The sequence below is a fragment of the Herpailurus yagouaroundi genome, unplaced genomic scaffold, assembly GCF_014898765.1.
Source record: "Herpailurus yagouaroundi ecotype Mexico unplaced genomic scaffold, PumYag 140, whole genome shotgun sequence".
Taxonomy (NCBI): Eukaryota; Metazoa; Chordata; class Mammalia; order Carnivora; family Felidae; genus Herpailurus; species Herpailurus yagouaroundi.
In genome coordinates this window covers 63096313-63119220 of record NW_024412395.1, presented here as the reverse complement: position 1 = coordinate 63119220, position 22908 = coordinate 63096313, and the positions used below count along the sequence as shown (strand labels likewise).

Below are 22908 nucleotides of genomic sequence, written 5' to 3'. Positions count from 1 at the left end.
AACTCCTTCCTAACAAGGGGACGGGGTGACAGGATAGGAATCTAAGTGCAAATCTACTGTTAAATATAAAAGAGACTCAAGTTGTGAATTACTAACATTTTTAGATATGATAATACAGTTCTATTTAGCGTGGTGGTTGACCTGTCATTACTCTTACCGAAAATAAGGTATTCACCAGAGGAATCTGGGTGTATTTAAAAGTTTCAGTATATGGGGTGCCTGGGTGGCTCAGTTGGTTAAGCGTCCAACTCCGGCTCAGGTCATGATCTCGCGGTCCGTGAGTTCGAGCCCCGCGTCAGACTTTGTGCTGGCAGCTCAGAGCCTGGAGCCTGTTTCAGGTTCTGTGTCTCCCTCTCTCTCTCTGACCCTCCCCTGTTCATGCTCTGTCTCTGTCTCAAAAATAAATAAACGTTAAAATAAAAAAAAAAAAGTTTCAGTATATGTGGAAGTAGCATATTACTACAAAGATCATTTCCTTTTCATCTTCAGAATCACTTATAGGAATCACTATAGAAAATTTAAAATGCACTTTGTTAATTTAAACTTTGTACTATATAACAGGATGGGCCAAATAGGTCTAATTTAAGACATTTACCTGAGTTTGGTAAACCTGTAGAATTATACAAAAATTCTCTTAAAATGGCTTAAAAATATTACCTCATTAAAGACATAAATGTAAATGTGTCCCATGGGAAACACAGCAATTCTGATAACTGTACCTAAGAAAATGCCTGCTTTGAATACTGTTAGAAAATGCAAAAATTTAAGGAAAACTTTTACCATATAAAAATAATCTCATTTTTTTATCTTAATCATATACTTTAAGTAAAAACGATATAAAAGACCTTAAATAAAATTTGGGCAATTGGAATAAGTAAGCACATTAATGTAAAAAACACAAACTCCAAATTTCCTATAGTCACATATTTAAATGTATCTAATTTCCAAATACAGATGCCTGATAGAATACTCCCTGGTCTGCCAGATATGGTGCTGTGATACCCAAGGCCAGCTGCACACAAAAATGGTGTTTCTGAGAGAAAGGGAATGTTTTATCAGGCACTCTTCAGAGTGCTCTACTTACATGGCTGTTAAAACCTTTAATTCTGCCAGCTGTTTTCGACACTGAGATGACTGTAGACAATAGCCTCCTGATGGATACTGTAGGATATATATATATATACTATTTAACATGACTACCAGCAGCCCTGGCTTTAGAGCCAATTCCACAGGCACATACTTAGACCAAGTTACAGGATACATATTGTTTACTAATTTTTTTTTTTTTTTTTACTGCCTAAAATGTTTCTTAGTAAGTCGTTTAGGTACCTTTAAACCTGTTTATGGGTTCACTGTCAGAACTGTGAATTATAGACACACGGGAGACAGAGACCATCCCTTGGATTCCTTCTACATATGCTTCACTGTCCAGCACAGTGGTATTCAAATAATTGGTACATTAATTCAATAAATATTTACCAAGACTTCTTTAGGTCTTTGATTTTGACATTCTTATAGAAGCAAGCCAATTTTGAAAGATTTCTAGGCAGTGAAAATTTAATAAATGAAAGACACTTGCCATTACTGATCATAATTCAGAAAGGTTGAATTAAGGTTAGAAGTGGTGGGTGTTCTGAAACTGCCCACGTATATGATGTGGAATCCAAGGTTAGGACTCCAAGGATACAACTGAAGCAAAGTAGGAGAGAATATGAGGGATTGGGTTAGATTTGAAAATAAAATCTGTTTTTGTAGAAATTACAGTGATAAAATTATGAGGAAATATTGGGGAAGGAGATAAAGTAACATTAAAAAAAATAAAACGCTTCCAGTATAATAAAGTAGAATCCTAGTAAGTTTTTGAGAAAACTGTTGTTGTTTAATTCACTGACCTCTTTTGATCAGAATTTTTACCATTCCATAAACTCTCAACTGTAACTAAATTACTGCACTTTACTGACAATGTTTTGTGAAAATGCGAGCAAAAACTTCTTGGATTCTTTTAGTCTGAACAACCGAGAAATTAAAAGATCCCATCCTTAGATTTATATAATTGATTTTCTTAAAAAAATAAGTTCAGTTATGACAATATTTATCTGGAAACAGCAGCCTCCAGCAGCAAACTAACAATTGGAATAACCACAATGCCATTATGAGTCATAGTGAAACAAGCCTGCACACTTTTTGTATCTGAGTAACAAATCAGACAAGAGTGAAAAACCTCAACTATGGGGAAGGCAAATAGAGGATCTACATCAAAACAAAGTCCAAAAGGCAAAACCATAAATATTAGAACAATGCTTCAAAAGTCAATTGCTATCACAGGGAAAACATTTATGAAAGCAATTCAGAAAATAAATGAACATAGATCTTTAAAATATAGAACTCTAAATACTGATATATTTGGGATACTCTACAGTGCCCAGTTAATAGCTGTAAATATTGTTTTCCTCAGGTATTTCTAGATGCTGTAGAAATCTATTGGATTTATTGTTAAAAATTTTTTCTCAATTGTGAAAAATTAAAATCAGTTCTTCAGCCTTTAGAAAGGAAAGAAAAAAGAAAATCTCTTCACTATAATACAGCATGAAAATAGGGCATCTGCTTGCCACATCATGTGTTTTTTTTTTTTAAAGAAACTATGGTCAGAATCCATTTCACACAATCTTTAAAACAGGTAACTAAATGCCAAGTTTTTCTTTTCAGGCCAGCCACAAAACTTGAGGGAATAGATCCCAGACATATATGTACATGACAGAGCAGGCTGCTGTTTGAGCCAGCCAGTTTTAGTATCATTTCCAGGGGTCAGCAATCTATGGCCCATGGACTGAATGTGGCTTGGCCTGTTTGTGCATGGCCCTGAGCTAAGAACAATTTTTAACTTTTTAAAGGGTTGTAAACAAAGCAAACAAAGGAATATGTGACAACTGTACATGGTCTACAAAACTTAAAATATTTACGATCTGGCCTTTTACAGAAAAAGCTTGCAGACCTTTCATTTATACCAATGTTGTACAGAATTCAGACAGTGCAATTACAATTCCAATGTTCATTTATTCCGACCCAGAATGCAGCAACGTCCTAAAGAGGTCTTCTTGATGTCATTTGTTAGAATTCCTTTTCTCTTTTTTCTTCATCTTCATCATCATTAAAGTTCATCCTACAATAATATAAAAGTGATTGAAAGAAAAAAGTATGAATTTACATTAAAATGTTGGTTAGTTTATAGTACTTTATCTTTTATTTTTTTTCAACGTTTATTTACTTTTGGGACAGAGAGAGACAGAGCATGAACGGGGGAGGGGCAGAGAGAGAGGGAGACACAGAATCGGAAACAGGCTCCAGGCTCTGAGCCATCAGCCCCAGAGCCTGACGCGAGGCTCGAACTCCCGGACCGCGAGATCGTGACCTGGCTGAAGTCGGACGCTTAACCGACTGCGCCACCCAGGCGCCCTACTTTATCTTTTAAAAAATATTTAATGGATCACCATATGAAATATACCTTGCCTAAATGTAACAATGGAAAGGAAAAGGGATATCTCTTAGTTCTTACCTGCTCATGCAGATACTATCAATTACAGTTTTATAGTCATATTTTGGTACCTTTCTAAACTGAATTTCAATTCTGATATTCTGGCTATGACTAATGACATTTTCTGTTTCAAATGCTTTTTTGTTGTTTTTTAAATTTTTTTAATGTTTATTTCTGAGACAGAGAGAGACAGAGCATGAGTGGGGGAGGGGCAGAGAGAGAGAGGGGGACACAGAATCCGAAGCAGGCTCCAGGTTCTGAGCTGTCAGCACAGAGCCTGACGCGGGGCTCGAACTCACAGACCGTGAGATCATGACCTGAGCCAAAGCTGGACGCTCAACCGACTGAGCCACCCAGGTGCCCCTCAGATGTTTAACTTAAGATAAAAGTCACACTTTAAAACCTCCTGAGGAAGCGAAAATAAATCAAAACACCAGAAAAACATTTTTGTTCCCTAAACCCAAGGAAATAATTGTAACCATCTCTTTCCTATCTTTTAGATTTGGATAAAATGTAACCCTTGATACAGGATGTAAGGCTTTTTATACTGGAGTGTGCAGTTCTAATATGGTTCTATAAAGCCAGACATCTCTAGCCCTCTCCAGAATATGCGCTGGTTCTTTTGTTCTTCTTTCACCTTATAGGGAAACAATCCAAGAAACTTCTATGTGATTTTATTAAGTTCCACTCAGAAAGCATTCCAGCATTCACGGACTCTTTGGTCTGTTTGTATGTCCTAGAATGACAATGACTTAAAAAAGAAAAAATGAACACTTCTTCCAAAGAATAGCAGAGGTTGCACTGTTTGACTGATAAAATTCTAGGAGGGGCTGAAATGAGTATGGGTTCTGATACATCCTGACTATACCAAAAGAAAATCTGCTATGCAAAGTATGTTACACTGGAGACTTGTATTTATTCCTAAGAAGTCAATACTTTATTTACATTTTAACAAAATCTAAATAATTTATGGCCATAGTTCACTATGTTTTAAATGGTTGTACTTGTGCAAATTTCTACACTTTTCAATATACAGAGGTTACATTCTGATTGTCCTATTTTTGAATTAAGAAACTTCAACTTTACTATTTTTTGAAGCTTCCATTGTACCTGTTTATTGATAAATATAAGGTACAGTATAAAGCTGGCTGAAGTCAGCTCTAGATTTAGTCCTTACCTTATCTCTCTTTCCATGATTTTGAAGATTTTTCAATTTTTCATATATTAAGGTAGCAATCTCTTTTGCATCTCTGGTATCTATTTGCTCTCCCCAAATGTTTCTCTAAAATAAAAAACATTCTTCTTATAATCTTTTAGGTGTCTAATCAAAACATGACATTTGCATCTAAGAAACTTGATTATTCCTTAAAGTTCTAAATGTTTAAAACTCAAATTTCTTCAAGGAAATAATGCTACAAAGCAGTTAACTCATAATTAAATATGATACTGTTATGAACACATTTAAAGTATTTCCTTGGAAAAAATGCATTGCCAGCTCTAACTAATCTAATCTAATTCAAAACAACTAAAATATAAAGAAAAGCCATCCCCCAGAGGACTCAAATCATTCTAATCTTATACATATGTCATTGGCACAGTTAAAATCCTGACCAACTACAACACTAGAAAGTAATGTGTTATCTCCTGGTTTTCATCTGCCCACAGTAGGAAGGTGGCTGAAAAGCAGTGAAGGGGGCAGGTCAATATATCAAGCTTTACTTTGGATCTGGAGTCATTTGCTTCCTGCTTCCTAGTGGGAACTCCACACTATCTGTTAAGATCTTGCTTTTGTGTGTACCTGCCCACCTGGTTTGTACTGCTGTTAACTCCAATCATTATTCTGCTTTGGTTTTCAAATCTGGTCTGGTCTTCTGGATGCCACCTGTCTCGGTTTGTACAGGGATATTTTGGTGTCTAATGTCCTCAGGGCTCCTTTAGACACATGGTAACATCATCTTTTCAAAGAGCTCCTTCTATGGCCAGATTAATTCTGTGACTGCTCATTATATTGATACTTTGCTTACATCATTCTACCTGAGACCCCTACTTATGCTACCCATTTCTCAGCTATTCTGAGAATTAGAAAGCAGAGCTAGTGATTCCAAAGGGATGAAGTGAATTCAGATCCTGATATAAGCTCCTTTACTCTCACTGAGATGTTTACCCTAGGCTGTTCTTAAGACAGAATTAGCCTCTTGGACCAATCAAAGTCCTTCATTGAAACATCTAGTTGACAATTCTAGACTTCTAAAATCCATCTGATTTCTTTAACTCTATTTTAAAATATAATTTCCAATAAATAACCTGACATGTTAAGCTGATACTCCTTCTCAAAAAATATATTTACTTGAAATGTTTTACCATAAAACATGAATACATGGCAAATCCTTATTTATTTAATTACAATTCTATTGTCAAAAATATCATTCTTTTACTCAGGAAGATAGCAAAAGTCATGAGTATTTTCAGTTAGCAATTACAGTGGTTGAAAGATATATGCATTTATATAAATGATAGTAGAGGTTATCGCCTGAGTTTTAAGATCCATTGGTAAATGTCTAATTTTCTTTTTGGGGGGAAAAAAAAAAGCATATTGTCAGTGGCCCAAAGAAGGGAGTTGTGATCAAGCCATGGACCCTAACTTTTATTTTGCAGTCTAAACCACTAATAAATATTCCTCAAGACAAATGTTCAGGTACTAGTCTACTTCAAAAGTATGATAGTATTCTTTTAATTTTTTCCTTTCCTGGAGAAAATAATAATAAAGGTAATATGTAATTGTATAAAAGTAGAAAATATAGAACTTCACAGAATATAATTATGTTGACTTCTCCACTCAGAAAAAACTACTCTAGTATCCTGCTATGTGTCTTTAGTAGTTTCTGTAATTCATTAGTATAAAAATTTTAAGGAGTGGATCATACCAACTTTGAGACAGAAAAACCTTTGAAAATCACTTGATGTATATGTGAAAAGAAGCTTCAGCAATATGCAATAAAATGAAACAAGACAAAGGAAGGAGAAGCTAATGAAAACCTTCACACTAATAACAAACCTTTTCAACTGGGTCTGCTAAAAGAAAGGCACATACGGGAACGCCAAATACATACCTTTGCTTTTTCGTAGGGATAAAATTTAACAGTTGGATAGGCTCTGATACCAGCTTTCTGGCATGTTTGAGCATAAGCCTGACAGTCTACTTTTCCAGCTTTCACTTTTCCTTTAATCATCTGAAAAGAGAGAAGTGGGGTTTGCCATTCACTGTGGCATAAACTATTTTGGCAACCACAAGGCAACATGATACTAAAATTTTCACATCTTTGTAATAATAAAGACTTATTTCAAAAACTTAAGTTTTAATCCTTTCCATACTAATAAGATTGCTTCCAAATTTTTTAGTGGCTCTTATCAAGAAAAACTCCTTCCTGGTCCCCATACCTTGTCCATCACACCACAAACTCCCGATTCTGTCCTCAAACGCCTTCTCCCATTCTCTGGTCTCACCTGGCGAGGTAACACTCTTCATTTTGCAGAAGGCTGTCAACACCTACATTCTCCAGTTCCTCTCTGTCAGGTGTCTTACATGCTCTTTGGGGTATGTGCATATGGTCAAAACAGGATTCTTTTCTTAATTGTACTGGTTCCTCTAGCTACCTCCTTGCTTCTCTTTTTTTTTTTTTTTGAGGTTAGTCTTTCATTGCTTTTCCTCCCTCATCATCTCATTTATCAACAGATTTTAGTCTAGCTTCTGTTTTTACTGCTCCCTCCACTGAAACTGCTGTAAGTTCTGCAGTGACTACTTGACCAAACTGAATGGACACTTTTCAGTCTTAATGGGTACCTGACATTGCTAAACATGCCTTTCTTTTTTCTTTCTTGGCATTTATCACTATTCTCTCTTAGCTTTCTTGCTCCTCAGGCTGTACTATCTCATTTCTAGCATGGGGACCTCTTTCTACACCTGCCTCTCAAATTATAGTATTTAATCACAGTTGCATCTATGGCGAACACTTTTTTCACTGTGAGCAATCTCCCAAGGGAGATTTTATATATAAATGTGCCGAGATGTGCTGCTCAGCCCAACCTCCCCTGATTTCACACTCACCTATGTACTGGCCTGGTTCAACTAAATAAGCATCCTGCACAGATGATTTCTAACACGGAACCTTTCCCTTTACCTACTCTTCCTTCTGTCCTACTATTCCCTCATTCAAGCCAGAAACTAGGGCCATCTTAGACTTCTTTCTCTGTCACACTTACCACAATTAATTGGACATTAAATCCTATTCTTTTATCTCTTTTACATTTGTCCCATTCTTTCTATCACCATTACCTGTATCCCGGTTCAGATAACATCTCTCACTTCAGGACAATTAAAATACCTTTGCTGCCTCTAGTTTTGTGGCCAATGCCGGCTTACTCAAGAGGGGTTAGGGCAGCAGCAAAGCTGCATGCAGAAACACACTTATACTGAAGGTCAGAGAAATTTACAAAATGTTTATCTTTAACATTAGTTGACTTGTATCTTCAATTGCTTATAAAGGAACACCATATTGTTTCTGGTGCTCTCATATCGTTCTCTGGCCTTGCTGGCCTGTGTACAGTTCCATCCAAAGTGCTCTTTCTAAAATGTAAAATGGATCCTACCATATCCAATAGTTTTCCCCTAGTGCTTATACAGAACTTATTCTGAACAATATGAAATCACAAAGAAAGAGGACCAAACCTTCTTCCTCCTCAATTATTTACTAAGCCTGAGTTTTTGCCATTCCCCTTCTGTCTCTACACTCTGGTAGTCTGGACGAACAGTGAAGTTGACCGAACATGCACCACTCTCTTGCATCCCTGCATCTCTGCAAATACTGTCCTCTCTGCTCGGAGGACTCTCTAGCCAAACTCCTGGTCATGTGCCAGACTCCTGGTCATGTTGTAATTCTCATCTCAAATCCCAAGTTTTCGGTGGAGCCTTTTGTCTTTTCCTGGCAAGACTCTTTCTTCCTCCCATGTCCTTGCTCCCCTCTCATTTCACTAGAGCAATGATCCTGCTGTATTAAATGTATTTATTTGCATGTTATCTTCCCACTAGAATAAAACCTCAGACATGTAACTTTTGTCTTTCAATTTCTATAGCTCTAGTACTTACTGTAATGCTTCTCACCTAGTGCTTAGGATTTGTTGAATGATCTTTTTCATATTTAATAACTTTCTGGCGTATCCAAGATATAGGTGTGTTATAAAATATATAACTAAGCTAAGTTTTTCAGTATACAAGGGAATGAAAACATTTTGTTAGAATTACTGGAGAAAAAGGAAGCACAAGGGGAAAAGAAGATCAAGTAAGCGGGAAAGATGAAGAACTTATTTGAAGGATGATCCAATAACAAATAATCTTTCATGACACCTAGGAGCTTTGAAGTCCCTTTGCTAAAAAATCCTGATGGGTTAGGATTGTCAGCTTTTGCTTTAGACTGGTGAAACTGGAGCTTTCTCATTCTAAGTGAGTGTTTTGTAGCCCAGGCAAAGCTCCCTGAAGCAAGAATGCAAACAATCTGGATTAGGTCATGAACAGGATGATGGGGACAGAAACAAGAAAAAATTAGACTGTATTCTGTTTATGCATTCAGTTAAATTTTATAAGCATTTCCTGAGTTAGACTCAGATAAGACCTGTACCTGTACCTTGCCCTCAAGAAGCTCCAGTCTTATGGAGGAGATAGATATCTAAATATTTATTCACTGTGTAAGTACACCAAATGGAGTACAAGACATCAAAGTGACACTGAGAAGGACAGAGAATACAGAAGTGCCAATGTAGCTGGATTTTGTAGGATAAGGAGAGAAAGATTCAGATGACTAATAACAAAAAGGCATTTTAGAGAGAGGGAACAGTATCTGCTCAGCAAACCTGGAGTATTTTGCTGTGTCTGAACTGTGAGGTGTGGGGTGGTGACAGAGATAAAGCTGAAGAGGTAGGAAGGGTCCCACCAGAGACCTGCAATCAAGGTCGTAAGTCAAGAAACTTGGCTAACAGGAAGCCAGAGAAGGCAGTATTTTAGAAAGATCAGCAGAGCAGAACTGAATAAGGCAGACTGGCAATGTGAGACTCGTTAAAAGGCACACATGAGAAGTCTGGAAGAGATGAAGAGGGCTTGAAGAGAAAGGCTAGCAGAGGACATGACGAGGAGATGACAGATTTGAAAGGCACTTAAGAGGCAGGACAGGATCTAGTGATGGGCTGGTGGGCAGCAGAGTAATGGTGGAGGAAGGAAATAGGGAATAAGCAAGAGAAATGAGTTGTCTCTAATGGTTAGATGATGTCATCCATCAAGATAGAGATGTTAGCCAAAAGTATTAATAAAGAAGGAAGAAATCTACCACAAAGATGATACTCATAGAAATGAAATGGGATTTTTAAAAAATTCACAGGAAACTTCTTAGAAAAAAAGAATCATATATACCTTTACCTAATTATTTTATCTAATTTTTAAATAATCTAATTTTTAAAACATGCATGTAACTACAACTTACTTACATAGATAGACAAGACTTACCCTAGCCAAAAGCTCAAACTCTGGAGCAAAATTTTGGCAAGGTCCACACCAAGGAGCATAGAAATCAACCACCCAGTGATTTTTCCCTTGTATAACTTTTTCATTGAAAGTCTGAGGCGTTAGATCTATGGATGCTTGAGGTAAAAATCTGTGGCAAGGGATCAAAATTACTTTTCATTATATGAAACCAAGGAAAACATCTAAAATATAGCAAAAGTTTCTAAGTTAAAACTGACTTCAAAGAATGACTATAAAGCACAACCCTATCTTGGTAAATTATAATTCTTTACTAAGTAGTTTAAAATGTGAGAGTCTTAAAAAACTTACAGTAAATTTAACTGCAGACATAAGACGAAGGTAAATAGCACTGAATCTATTTTATGCAATGATGCATATTTTTAATTACTCACCCTAGACCCCAAATCCTCAGGGAATAAGCATCTCTATTCCAACCATTGTAACTACTGAAAGAAGAGCAAATATGAAAGTTGTAAATACTATTTTCTATTATTGGATATGTTCAGAAAACAATCTCATTGCAGCAGTTTAAAAGTTTGACTGACTACTTAGCATCTCTCTTCTCAGTTACACCTAGCTACAAACGCTGCTTACATGGCTTCTCAAATACATTTTTCTCTAGTCTTGATGTTTTTTTGTGCTCCAGGTAGTCCTAAATGTTTAGCTGCCTGCTGGACATCTCCTATAGGAGCACGGGAATGGTAAAACTCAAAATGTCTGAGACTTCAGTTTCTGAACATTTACTCTGGTTTTTATGTCTATCAAATTCCTATGTACTTTTTAAGACCCATGTCAAAAGCCACCTCATAAATGCAGCCTTTCGTGATTTCCTCTCATAGTTGTGATCCTTTCCTTCTTTGAAATTCATGGTCTGTTTTTACTTTTCAAAGAATATTCCTTATATTCTGCCTTGCACTGGAGTTGTCTACCTCAAATACCATGTGGTGTTGTAGAAACAAGTATGGGCACTGACACAGACCTGGGCTGAAACCCCAAGCAGCAGTGTGACTTGGGAAAGTTAATGAAAGTCTGTGGATCAGTTTACTTATCTGTAATAGTAGGAAAGGGTAGTAATTCTTATTTCTCAGGGTATATGTGAGGACCAGTGGAAATAATGTGAGCAAAGGATCAAGTACAGTACCTGAAACCAAACACTGACTAAATAAATGTTAGTGCTTCCTCTCTTTATCTTCCTCTATACTGGAGTGCCAGCTTCATGAACATTGGGATTGTTCAATTCTTTTTTTTTCATCTTCTGAGGTTCTCCTTAGCACACTATCTTAAAACATGGTGGACTCCCCAAAAATGTTTGTTGGGTTAACTTTTATTTAGTTAAGATAAACAAATAAATAAGCTTTAAAAAAAAAAGTTATTTATCTCTACACCCAACATGGGGCTTGAAGTCATGACCCCAAGATCAAGAGTTACATGCTCTTCTGGCGAAGCCTCTAAGATAACTTTTAAATTTTAACTGTCTAAATAAGTGGTTATAATAAATGTCTTTAAATTTTAGGCAACACTTACTGATACTGAAAAGCTTTATTTGATTTTTGGGGAAAAAATCTTATCTCAGGGTATCTCCGAACATTTTCTTGGGCACAAAAAGAATGATACTGTTGGCAGTCTATACTGCCTACATTGATCAGTCCAGTTAATGTCTATAAAAGAGAAAAAGAAGAGATAAAATAGATCAAAGTGATTACAATAAAACTACCTCCATAACTATGTTTACAATAGAAAAATCATCATTTTGAGATGGTTCTTATATTATTTACCAGTGATCTTCACCAAATAAAAATGGGTAAGGGTTTAAAACATAACAATATATATAGTAATGAACTGAAAATGTAATGTTGCAGTTAAGACCTTACTACAATTACTGCAGATTAAATAACAGATTTCGTACATGTACCTTAGAAATGAAGTATTTCTAAAACTTAAGTGTTAGAAACCAGGAACTAATGAAGACCTCTGCAATGGCATTTCAAAGAGTTATTTTTCAAATAGAGACATGCATTGCAGCACACTGACTCATGCCTGAATTTAAAAATTTTACTGAGAAGAGCACAAAATTGTATTATCTTAAATATTAAATACTAGAAATCACTTTTAACTCTTCCGTTTGTTCATTTTTTCTTAGAAATATAAAAGTTGATTTCATTTTCCATTCTCATATTGAAATAACTTTTCCCCAATCTTTCATGATTTATAACACTATGTCTATTTGTAGGAAATCTTAAAATTCCAAATGTTTTACTGATCAAAGCTATTGTTTAAGTCCCACAATATTGTGAAGAAACTGTACTGTTAAGCTCTAAAAATAAAGGAGTAGAAAAATTTTAATAGAAAATAAAGGGATCTTTGGGTTGACTTTGGCAGAAATTTGGTCAGATACATACCAAACAAGTGACACAGGAAAAAGTAAGGGTAGATTATTCTATACCATTCACCTATCAGACAGAAACAGAGTTGAAATCTAAGTGTGTAATTAAAGCTATTGGGAGTGATAATCTAGAGGTGAGTTCATCTCCGTTTTAAAACAATTCTGTTAAATACACATTAATGCTAAATGTTAAGATTTAAATAAACTACTGTACTATACCCGGGCCATTCTTTTCCACTCTGGCATTAGGACTTGACATGGATGACACCATGGAGAGTAGAAATCAACCATCCAGACTTCATCATGTTTTCTTTGTTTAACTAGTTCACTGAAAGTGGTGGGTGTCAGGGAGATCACTGAAGGATTCATAAGATCCTAAAGAGAATTTAACTTTCATTATAACTGATATAAAAAGGTATTGATACATTCCTGGCAAACTGTTATCACTTAGAAAAGTTCCTGGTTTATTTTTGTTTCTGTTTTTAATTTTAGAGAGAGCACAAGTGGGGGAGAGGGGCAGAGGGAGAGCCAGAATCCTAAGAAGTCTCTATGCTCAGCGTGGAGACCAACACGGGGCCTGATCCCACAACCCTGGGATCATGACCTGAGCTGAGATCAAGAGTCGGATGCTCAACTGAGACACACAGAAGCCCCCCAAAATTCCTGTTTCTGAAGAATCAAAATATACTTATTTATATTTAAAATACAATCTAAAGTGAATTATTTTAAAAAGGACAAATGATTCCTAATTAATTTAGACTTTGCCCATTAATCTTCTGAAATCAAGGTATATTTTCTTACTATTATGTATCATTAAAATCATCTTAGGTAGGGAAAAGAGGCAACTGTATTTAAGGTGACAGGAGATGGGACAAAAAGCCTAGAGGTGCCTAGATGTCTACAAAGGCCATATAGTTCTATTCTAGAACCAATGAGTGGTTTGGAAATAACCCTCTATTACTGAAAAGCCTACTATTCTATTTTCCTGACAGTCTGAATGGAGATACTGCACAACTTCCCTAACAGCTCACTTGCTCCAAATACTGTTTTAACAAAGCTTTAGTCTACAATGATGGGGTAATATTAACAAAAGTGTTAGCTTCACTGGGGAAATAAGAATAAATAATACAGCACAAAATGAAAAACTATTTAAAAAAAATTTAGGGGCCCCTGGGTGGCTCAGTTGGTTAAATGTCCAACTCTTGATCTTGGCCCAGGTCATGACCTCACGGTTCAAGAGATCAAGCCCTGCATCAGGCTCTGCCATGACAGCATGGGGCCTGCTTGGGATTCTTTCTCTTCTTCTCTGCCCCTCCTTCACTTGCTCGCGGTTTCAAAATAATGATTTAAATTACCTCTACAATTGACAATACTATAAATTAAATTAAAATACCTCTATGAATTCCAAGATCTGTTCAGCAGAGTGATGTCCTTCATATTCATGAACGTTGGACTGGTTGAATACCACTGTTGTTGGATAAGCCTGAATGTTATACTGTTAGGAATGAGAATACAAATGAAAGATTTTATGCATTTTACCTATTGGTTTCAAATTCATAACCAGCTTGCTTTTAAGTAACAACATTTAAAAAGTCCATTGCTAAATTGCTGGGTTATTGCAAAATTTTAGCCTGGCCAAATTTGGCAAAGAAAATGGATTTACAGTTGTACTGATAAATTACCCTTTTTATAGCCACTCCATTAGCCACAGAATCCATGGGCAATGAAACACTGAAAAGTGAGCAAGGCTAATTATGAGTGTGGGCCCTTTTGACTCCTGAACCAAGAGGATAAGGCTGTAAAGAGCAGGCTAATCTCTGGCTTGAGTCTTTTTGAAACCATAATACTCTAATTTGTCTAGAAGAAAATAAGCAAAGGAGCAAGGATAATAATGTGTATACAACCATATTTTAAGGAATTGTGACTCATTTCCTAAGAATATGGTCATCTTTTATTCATCATTCAAGGTAGTTTTTATAGTACAAAATACTGTAAGTTCCTCCTCAAAGGAACATCAACACTGGCCCAGGAAGCATTTCTTCGAAGTTTTAACTTTTCTAAAAGTTAACAAGGCTATCTTGTGAATTTACTATAGCTAAACTTTGCATCCTTAAAGTTGATAAGCACTCAGTAGAAAATTGGACTTTTTCTGAAATTGACTAGGATTCAAAAATAATTTTAGGAAAAACAATGGAAATATTTATCAAAATTTGTAAAATGAGTGTAAATTCAAATAACTCAGATATAATTGTTGTTTTGTTAATCTACTTAGTGATTGATTAGCATGTGTTGGGAATCTTTTTAGCACTTAAACATGTAGTTTCTAGTCTATTCTCCACAACAATTACTCATTAGTGAGTAATGACCCCTGGCCTCTACTGCAGGTGAATTTGACACCACAGTTTTAAATCCTTACATTTTACTCAATTATCTAAAGAATATTCAATAGTTTAGATAAAAAGAAAAACTAGAAGAATTCAAATTAAGATAATTATTGTTTATCACATTAAGTTTGTATCTTGCTTAGCATCTTTTCAAAGTCACATATAAGACATTCAAAACCAAAGGCCTTATTGTTTAAACATAGTTCAGTTAAATTTCAAACAGAATGAAGAGAGAAATCATCTAACAAATACCCACACATCCCCTTCCCTATATTTAAGGAAGATTAACTTCTTTAGCACACTGGTATTACTAGAAGGTCTTTTTTCTTGATCCTATTTGCTTTCCTTCATGAAAGTAGGAGCAATCGATGTCCTCAAATAAGTATATGTCCATTCTACTGATGTTTTCCTCCTTTGCGATATGTTTATGTATCCCTGGGCAGTATAGTAAAATGTTTGAGCACTTAAAAATTTTCTGTAATTCTGTCATACTCTGTAAGCTATTATGCACTTGTTTTTGTCACCTTACATTGTATTTTTGAGACTTACCCATGCTGGTAAAGATAGACCTAGTTTAAATGCTCTATGATATTACATTGTGTGACTGGATAATTTATCAACATACTTGTAATGTCAGATTTCTAAATTTTTGTATATTTGATGGATTGCTGTAATTTGTACTTTCCTGATGACTAGTGAAATGCAACATTTTTTATGCTGGAATTCTTTTTCTAAAAAAAAAGTCTACAAACTTTCTTATTTTGTCTATTTAAAAAAATTGATTTGTAGCCTTGAAATATTCTGGCACGAATGCTTTATCAGTTACAAGTACTACAAATAGTCTGTTGTCTTAACTTCATAGTGTCTTTTTCTTTGGTAATAGTTTTAACATTTAATATAGTTAAAATCATTCACATTAATTTTTACCTTGTGTGTGTGGACTGAGAGATTACTCCTCACACAGATGCCATAAAGATTTCACCCTACATTAACTTCTACTATGTTTTTAAAACCTATTGTTTTCTTTTCCCTTCCCTTTCCCCCTTTTCTCTCTTCTATCTTTTTAAAAGTTTCCTCTTATAAAATATTTAAAATACACACAAAATCAGAGAGCAATAAGTTCTCAAGTATTCTTGTAGCTACAATCATCTGCTCACCACACTTATTTCATCTATTCTCCCTTCCAACTCTACCCCTACACCAAGATTATTCTAAAGCAAATTCCAGATGATTTATCATTTCATCCATATTTCAGTCTATTTAAAATACAAGGACTTTCCCTGAAATGCAACTACACTGTCATTTTAATATCTATAAATGAACAATTCCTGATAATTATCAGATACCCTGTCAGTGTTCAAATTTCCCCAATTATTGCCTGCTCATTTTTTTGCACTTGGTTTGAGCAGCATCCAAACAAGAAGACCTAAACACTTCATTTGAAGGATATGTCTTTTGAGTCTCTTTAATCTCTTCTGCTTTTCAATGTCATCTGTCCAATACATTAGGTGTTTGTCCTGTAAAATCCTCTACGTGCTGGGACTTGAAGAGTGCATGCCCATGGTGTCACTTAACATGTTCCTCTATCATTAGATTTCCTTAACACTGATGTCACAGCTTGATTCGATTTAGGTTTCATATACTTGTTCCAAGTATGTTCTAAGTGGTATTATATACTTTCATCATGAGGTATACAATTTCTAATTATTCTTGGAATGAAGAATGAATATTAATTAACCTAAGAACATATTTTTATGTATACAAAAGTTTCAAAAAGCTTGTTCATTTTTAAAATTTCTAGCTACTAACTACACTTAGAAGAGAATTATGAAGAAAACCTAGAATAAAACTATAGACTGCCAAAAGTGATATTACATCAAAAATTATAAAGATTTTAAATACTTGATGACCATGTATTTTATCAAATAAACAATATTTTCCCAAGTTTGATAAATAAGACCATGTCTACATTCACTCAATTATGTTGTCTACTCATGTTTTAATCCAATCATAATTTTATATCATTTTGTTGAAATTATTTGTTCAAATAACGTTACTCTTCTAAATGTAGATATACATTTGAAAGAGAGCTTTTGTCAGTCTAACTTAAAGACTATTTTATAAAAATGTTGATTAGAATAACTATTTAATACTTAGCCTTACCATGTTACAGAGTCCCTCATGAACCGTACAATCTAGTGTACCAAACTTGAGCTGACCATAAAGATGCTTCGATGCTTTTCGTAACTCTGGCAACAAAGCTTGACATGGTGGACACCACTACGGAAGAAAAAAATATTCATAAGCGCTGAGCTAAATGAAACAAAAAGCCACATTTCTGCAACAACCAATATATGCTAGATAAATCATACTTAGTGGTAAATCGTGTGTGTGTGTGTATTTTATCCCTAGAGGGGCAAGTACAACCCTGCTCTCATAGAAGCAATATGTGATAGTGGCCAAAATTGAGTAACACAATTCTAGTGTTCAAGATTATATAGCAAATGTCTTTTTGCTGTGACAAGAGAAAATTTGAAACACTGACACTTGACAGATAAAAATAACTTACTGGTGCAAAAAAATCAACAAGCCATGGTTCCTTGTCATTGGCAGGAAAATTTTGAGGTCCAAGTGTGGTAACATGAGAATTAACACTTTCTTTGGCAAAGGCAAGTATATCATATAGAATCTTCTTTCCTTTGAAAGCGAATAAGAGAAAAATTAAAATTCACGTACTGCCTTTCTATCCATAGAAACATTTCAAAGTTTTTAGACTTAAAATATGAAAGAAAGGAAGATAAACTTATTGACCAAATTGATTTTGGTGAGGTTTCATCCTCAAAGGCAGAGTAATCACTTCATTGCAATATTTGTTGTGTTCTTTAAAAAAAATTTTTTTTAATGTTTATATATTTTTGAGAGAGAGAGAGACAGAACGCAAGTGGGGGAGAGGCAGAGAAAGAGGGAGACCCAATCCGAAGCAGGGTCTGAGCTATCAGCACAGAGCCCAATGTGAGGCTTGAACTCACAAACTGTGAGATCATGACCTGAGCTGAAGTCAGATGCTTAACCGACTGGGCCACCCAGGTGCCCCTATTTGTGTTCTTTATGCTTACCCGAGCTATTACTGTTGCCTAATTACTAAACCTGTTTCTTCCAACTCAACCTCCCTTATGAATTCAAAACCTGTATTACCAACTGCGCAGTGAAGATATTTACGTGGATGTTATGTAAACATTTAAAATATATTAAAATCGGAGTTATTCCCCCCCAAACTTGCTCCTTTTCTCACCTTCCCTATGTTGGCATTGACATAATCATCCACCAGGTGCCTAAGATTTCCCAGAGTGATACTCACCTTCTTTCTTTGCTGGTGTACCATGGACCAAGACCAATTAGACTAGTGCCTAAATTCTGTCTTGCCTATTACAATAACCAAGCTGGTCTTTGCGTACTATCTTTCGTAACTAATCCATTTTTTCATTGCTACCACAGTTAATTTACAAAAACATCTGTCTGATTACACTGTTCCTTGCTGAAAGGACTTTGATGATTTACTATTGCCTAAAGAATATACTCTTTGGTTTGACAAATAATGATTTTTTTCAATTAGCACTTGGTCCATTTTCCCATGTGCCCTTTGACTTATTCACTTAATAGGCAATATTAAGTCAAATACCGATTATGTGTCATCCTTGTTTTAAATGTCATCAGGCATGCAAGAATAAAGATACAATCCTCAGAGAATTCACAGCACAGAAGAAATATTTTCACAATTATTTAAATACAATTATAAATCATACCACATTCTCCTGCTTTTTTCTTACTCTGTAGCTGCAGCTTCTTGAACTGGTTTACACATTCCTCTATCTTTGATCATCCTTAGGGCCCTGATCTTGTCTCTCTACTCACTCTTCCACAAGCTCATTCTCACTGAAGGCTTCAACTATTGTTGATATGATGATTATTTACATCTACCTTTTTCAGCCCAAAATCCTCTCCTGAGGCCTAGGCCTACATTCAGCTACAGATTGGGGATGTCTACTCCCTATCAACTCCTCCCCTCAGTGTTCTCTTCTTCACTCAATGGTACAGTCACTCAATTGCCAAGTGAATGTCAGAAATTTGGGCTTCTTTCTCTTACTTCCCCACATCTAAACAATTGTCAAGTTATACTGACTTTATATATAAATACTGACTTTGTATTTAAAGGTTGGTCCAAGTCCCTTCAACCACATTACCATTATTTAGATAAGGCAGCTGTCTTCTCTTAGATGAATGACTGTATCAGGTTTCTATTTGCCTTCCCTTCCTCTAATTGTGCTTCTATCCATTCCAGGTGGCCAGCTGCTTTCCTAAAATGTAACACTAGTTAAATCATATGTCTGCATAAATCTGAGAGCATTTGCTTTGCCCTCAGGATAAAGTCCAAATTCCTTTACCTGACAGATGATACACAGAATTTGGAACTCTGAGGCCTTCTCCAGCCTCAAGTCTCAATCCTTTCAAACACTCAAAATTCCATCTTGAAATCCTCCTTTCTAAGAATGGATGAGGCTCTCTCTTATCTCAGAGTCTAAGAGAACTTGTGGTGGTTCCTGTGCTTGGAACATGCTTGCTACTCTTCATTTGGTCAACCATTACTTACACTTTAGATCTTGACAAAGAGATTGCTTTCTCTTACCTCAGAAGATTGTTCCTCCTAAGTGTAACCCATACTTAGCTCTGGTGGTAGCCAGTCTCCAAGGCAGTCCTCAGTGACTATTACCTCATGTACTCACACCATTGTTGTAACAGGGTACAACAAATGGTGGATATGATGGTGTGTCCTGTCTGACATTAGATTACATAATAGATATTGCTGTTACGTCTGTGTATCTCTCTCTGATCATTATTCTGGGAGAAGCCAGCTGTCATTCTGTGAGCAGCCCTACAGAGAGATCCAAGTGATAAGGAACTGAGGCTTTTGGTTGACAGCCAGCAAGGAACTAAGTCTTGAAGCCAGCTGTGCCAGGAGCTAACCGTCCCCCCATAAGTATGACCACAGCAGCTACGGCTGGGTCTCTCACCTAGTCCACCAGCATACCCGCAGCAAATGTGGCTCAGCCCAACAGAAGGGCACACACAGCCACACAGGGGACGCCCCCCTTGAATACCTGGCTCTGGTGGCCAGGAGGGATTGGGCTTCTGGGCCCAGCAAGACACTCTACAGAAGGCCACTCCTTCTAGACCAGATGTAACTGATCTACCTAAAACACAAAAACAAACATGAAGAATCAGGCCAAATGAGGAGACAGAGAGAGATAAAGTAGTCATAGAAATATTTAGTAGTTTAGTGGAAGAAAAATCTGAAAAATGCCCATAGTTGAGATGCTACATTTGGCACACTAGAAACGAAAACTATAGGTGTTGTTTACTTTTGTTCACAAGACCCTTAAAGTCTGCACTAACCTGATATGTCACCAGCATTCTTGCTCAAACACTAAAATAGCAGAAAAAAGTGAATTATTTTATTTTTTTAATGTTTATTTTTGAGAGATAGAGCACATGTGCGTGTGCGAGAGAGAGAGAGCATGAGTGGGGGAGGAGCAGAGAGAGAGATAGAGACAGAATCTGAAGCAGGCTCCAGGCTCTGAGCTGTCAGCACAGTGTCCGACATGGAGCTTGAACCCACAAGCTGTCAGATCATGGCCTGAGCCGAAGTCGGAAGCTTACCCGACTGAGACACCCAGGCACCCAAAAGTGAATAATTTTAAAAAGAAGAGTAAAGAGAATACAGCAACTAAATACAATTCAAAATATCTTTCTCCAAAAGAAACCTATTTACTAATAAAAGCAAAGTTATTTATAGTGAGTACGTTTATAGAAAGCAAGGTAAAAAGAACCACAAAAGACCCCAAAGAGCCAAAGCAATCTTGAGAAAGAAGAACAAAGCTAGAGGTATCATGGTCCCTCATTTCAAGATACACTACAAAGCTGCAGTAAACAAAGCAGTATGATACTGGCACAAAAACAGACACTTAGTTCAAAGAAACAGAATAGAGAGCCCAGAAATAAACCCATGCTTGTATGGTCAATCTCTGACAAAGGAGGTAAGAATATACAATGGAGAAAAGACAAGTTTCCTCAGTAAGTGGTGCTGGGAAAACTGGACAGCTACATGCAAAAGAATAAAACTCAACCACTCTCTTACACCATACACAAAAATAAGTTCAAAATGGATCAAAGACCTAAATGGGAAACCGGAAACCATGGAAGTCCTAGAAGGAAACATAAGTGGTAATCTCCAACATTACCTTAGCAACAATTTTTCTAGACCTGTCTACTATGCAAGAAAAACAAAAGCAAAAACTATTAGGACTACACCAAAATAAAAAGCTTTTGCACAGTGAAGGAATAAAAAGGAAAAAAAAAAAAAAAAAAAAAGCCAAGCTACTGAATGGGAGAAGATATTTTCAAATAACGTACTTAATAAAGGGTTAATATCCAGAATATATAAAGAACTCCTACAACTCTACACACACACACACACACACACACACACACACGCACACGCACACACACACACAATCCAATTAAAAATGGGCAGAGGACCTGAAGAGACATTTCCAAAGAAGACACATACATAAATGGACAACAAACCAATGAAATGATGCTCAACATCATTAATCATCAGAGAAAGCAAATCAAAACCATGATGAGATATCACCTTACACCTGTCAGAACTAATACCAAAAAGCAAGAAATAGAGTTGGCAAGGATGTGGAGAAAAAAGAACTGGTAGGCAAACAGTATAGAGGTGGAAAACAGTATAGAGGTTCCTCAAAAAATTAGAAATAAAAATGCCATACAATCCAGTAATTCTACTGTTATTTACCCAGAGAAAACAAAAACACTAATTTGAAAAGATATATGCACCCCATGCTCATTGCAGCATTATTTACAATAGCCAAGATATGGAAGCAACACAAGTGTACATCAATAGATGGGTAAGAGGATGTGTATATACACACAGACAACACACACACAAATGGAATATGATTACTCATCGATGAAAAAGGAGATCTTGCCATTTGTGACAACACAGATGAACCTAAAATGAATGATGCTAAGTGAAATAAGTTTGAGAAGACAAATACCATATGATTTTACTTTTGTGGAATCTAAAAAACAAAACAAAGTAGAAACAGACTCATAGACACAAAGAACTGGTGATTACCAGAGGGGAGATAATTGGAGGGATGGGTGAATTGGAGTGGGGGCTAGACTTCCAGCTCTGGAATTAAGTAAGTCATGGAGTACAGAGCAGGGAATATAGTCAAAGGTATTATTAATACCACCATACAGTGACAGATGAGAACTACACTTGTGGTGAGCACAGCATAACGTACATAGTTGTGGAATCACTGTTGTATACCGGAAAGTAATGCAATACTGTGTGTCAACTACATTTCAGTTAAAAAATAATTAAAGAGGTAGAAAGTACAAATAAAAAATTATTTGAAAATACATACACATTTTTATCATTTTTCCCTTCTTACCATGATGAATTTCATATTCTTTGGTTCCTTGTCCTTTAAATACTGCTAGACATGGCTGAAACACATAGAGATTACTACAGATGTCTGGTGCAGAGGAACAGTCAAACTTGCCAACCTAAAGGAGAAAATTTAATTTGATGAAAACAAAATCTTATATATTCATTTTTTAAATATTCATAAAGAAATGCCATTGCTCTAACAGTTTCTAAACAGAAGTTAACTGGCCATGAAAATAAGAGATAGAAATAATTTACATTGAACACTGAAACTAAGTCTAGTGAAGGAAAAACAAAGCCTCCTAGAGAGTTCAAAAACTTGAGAGAAAATATTCTAGAAAACATGAAGTTGCTTAAGACATCCACTCTTCTAACAATGCAGAAGACACTTATATAATCTTGGAGTGGGAGAGATAGAAAACTTTTTAAGACCTCAAAAGCAGAAATAAGAAAAAGGTTGAGAATTTCATACAGTGTGAAAGAAAATTGCATAAAGAATACTAA

The 22908-nt window shown here is 35.9% G+C and overlaps 1 protein-coding gene across 2 annotated transcripts in view; it reads right to left on the bottom strand.

Annotated features, from left to right (window-relative positions):
• Nucleotides 1-1853: 1853 nt before the first annotated feature.
• The window catches only part of DNAJC10 (DnaJ heat shock protein family (Hsp40) member C10), a 51973-nt gene continuing 30918 nt past the window's right edge, over nt 1854-22908 (bottom strand). For both annotated transcript variants that reach the window (XM_040475574.1, XM_040475575.1), the window contains exons 13-23: nt 22409-22523; nt 17437-17564; nt 17031-17147; nt 13877-13978; nt 12703-12858; nt 11625-11758; nt 10493-10546; nt 10083-10230; nt 6643-6762; nt 4710-4814; nt 1854-3160 (exon numbers count right to left, since the gene is read on the bottom strand). In XM_040475574.1, the coding sequence (XP_040331508.1) occupies nt 3149-3160; nt 4710-4814; nt 6643-6762; nt 10083-10230; nt 10493-10546; nt 11625-11758; nt 12703-12858; nt 13877-13978; nt 17031-17147; nt 17437-17564; nt 22409-22523 (1191 nt within the window). In that variant the 3' untranslated portion in view covers nt 1854-3148. The remainder of the gene's footprint in view (nt 3161-4709; nt 4815-6642; nt 6763-10082; nt 10231-10492; nt 10547-11624; nt 11759-12702; nt 12859-13876; nt 13979-17030; nt 17148-17436; nt 17565-22408; nt 22524-22908) is intronic.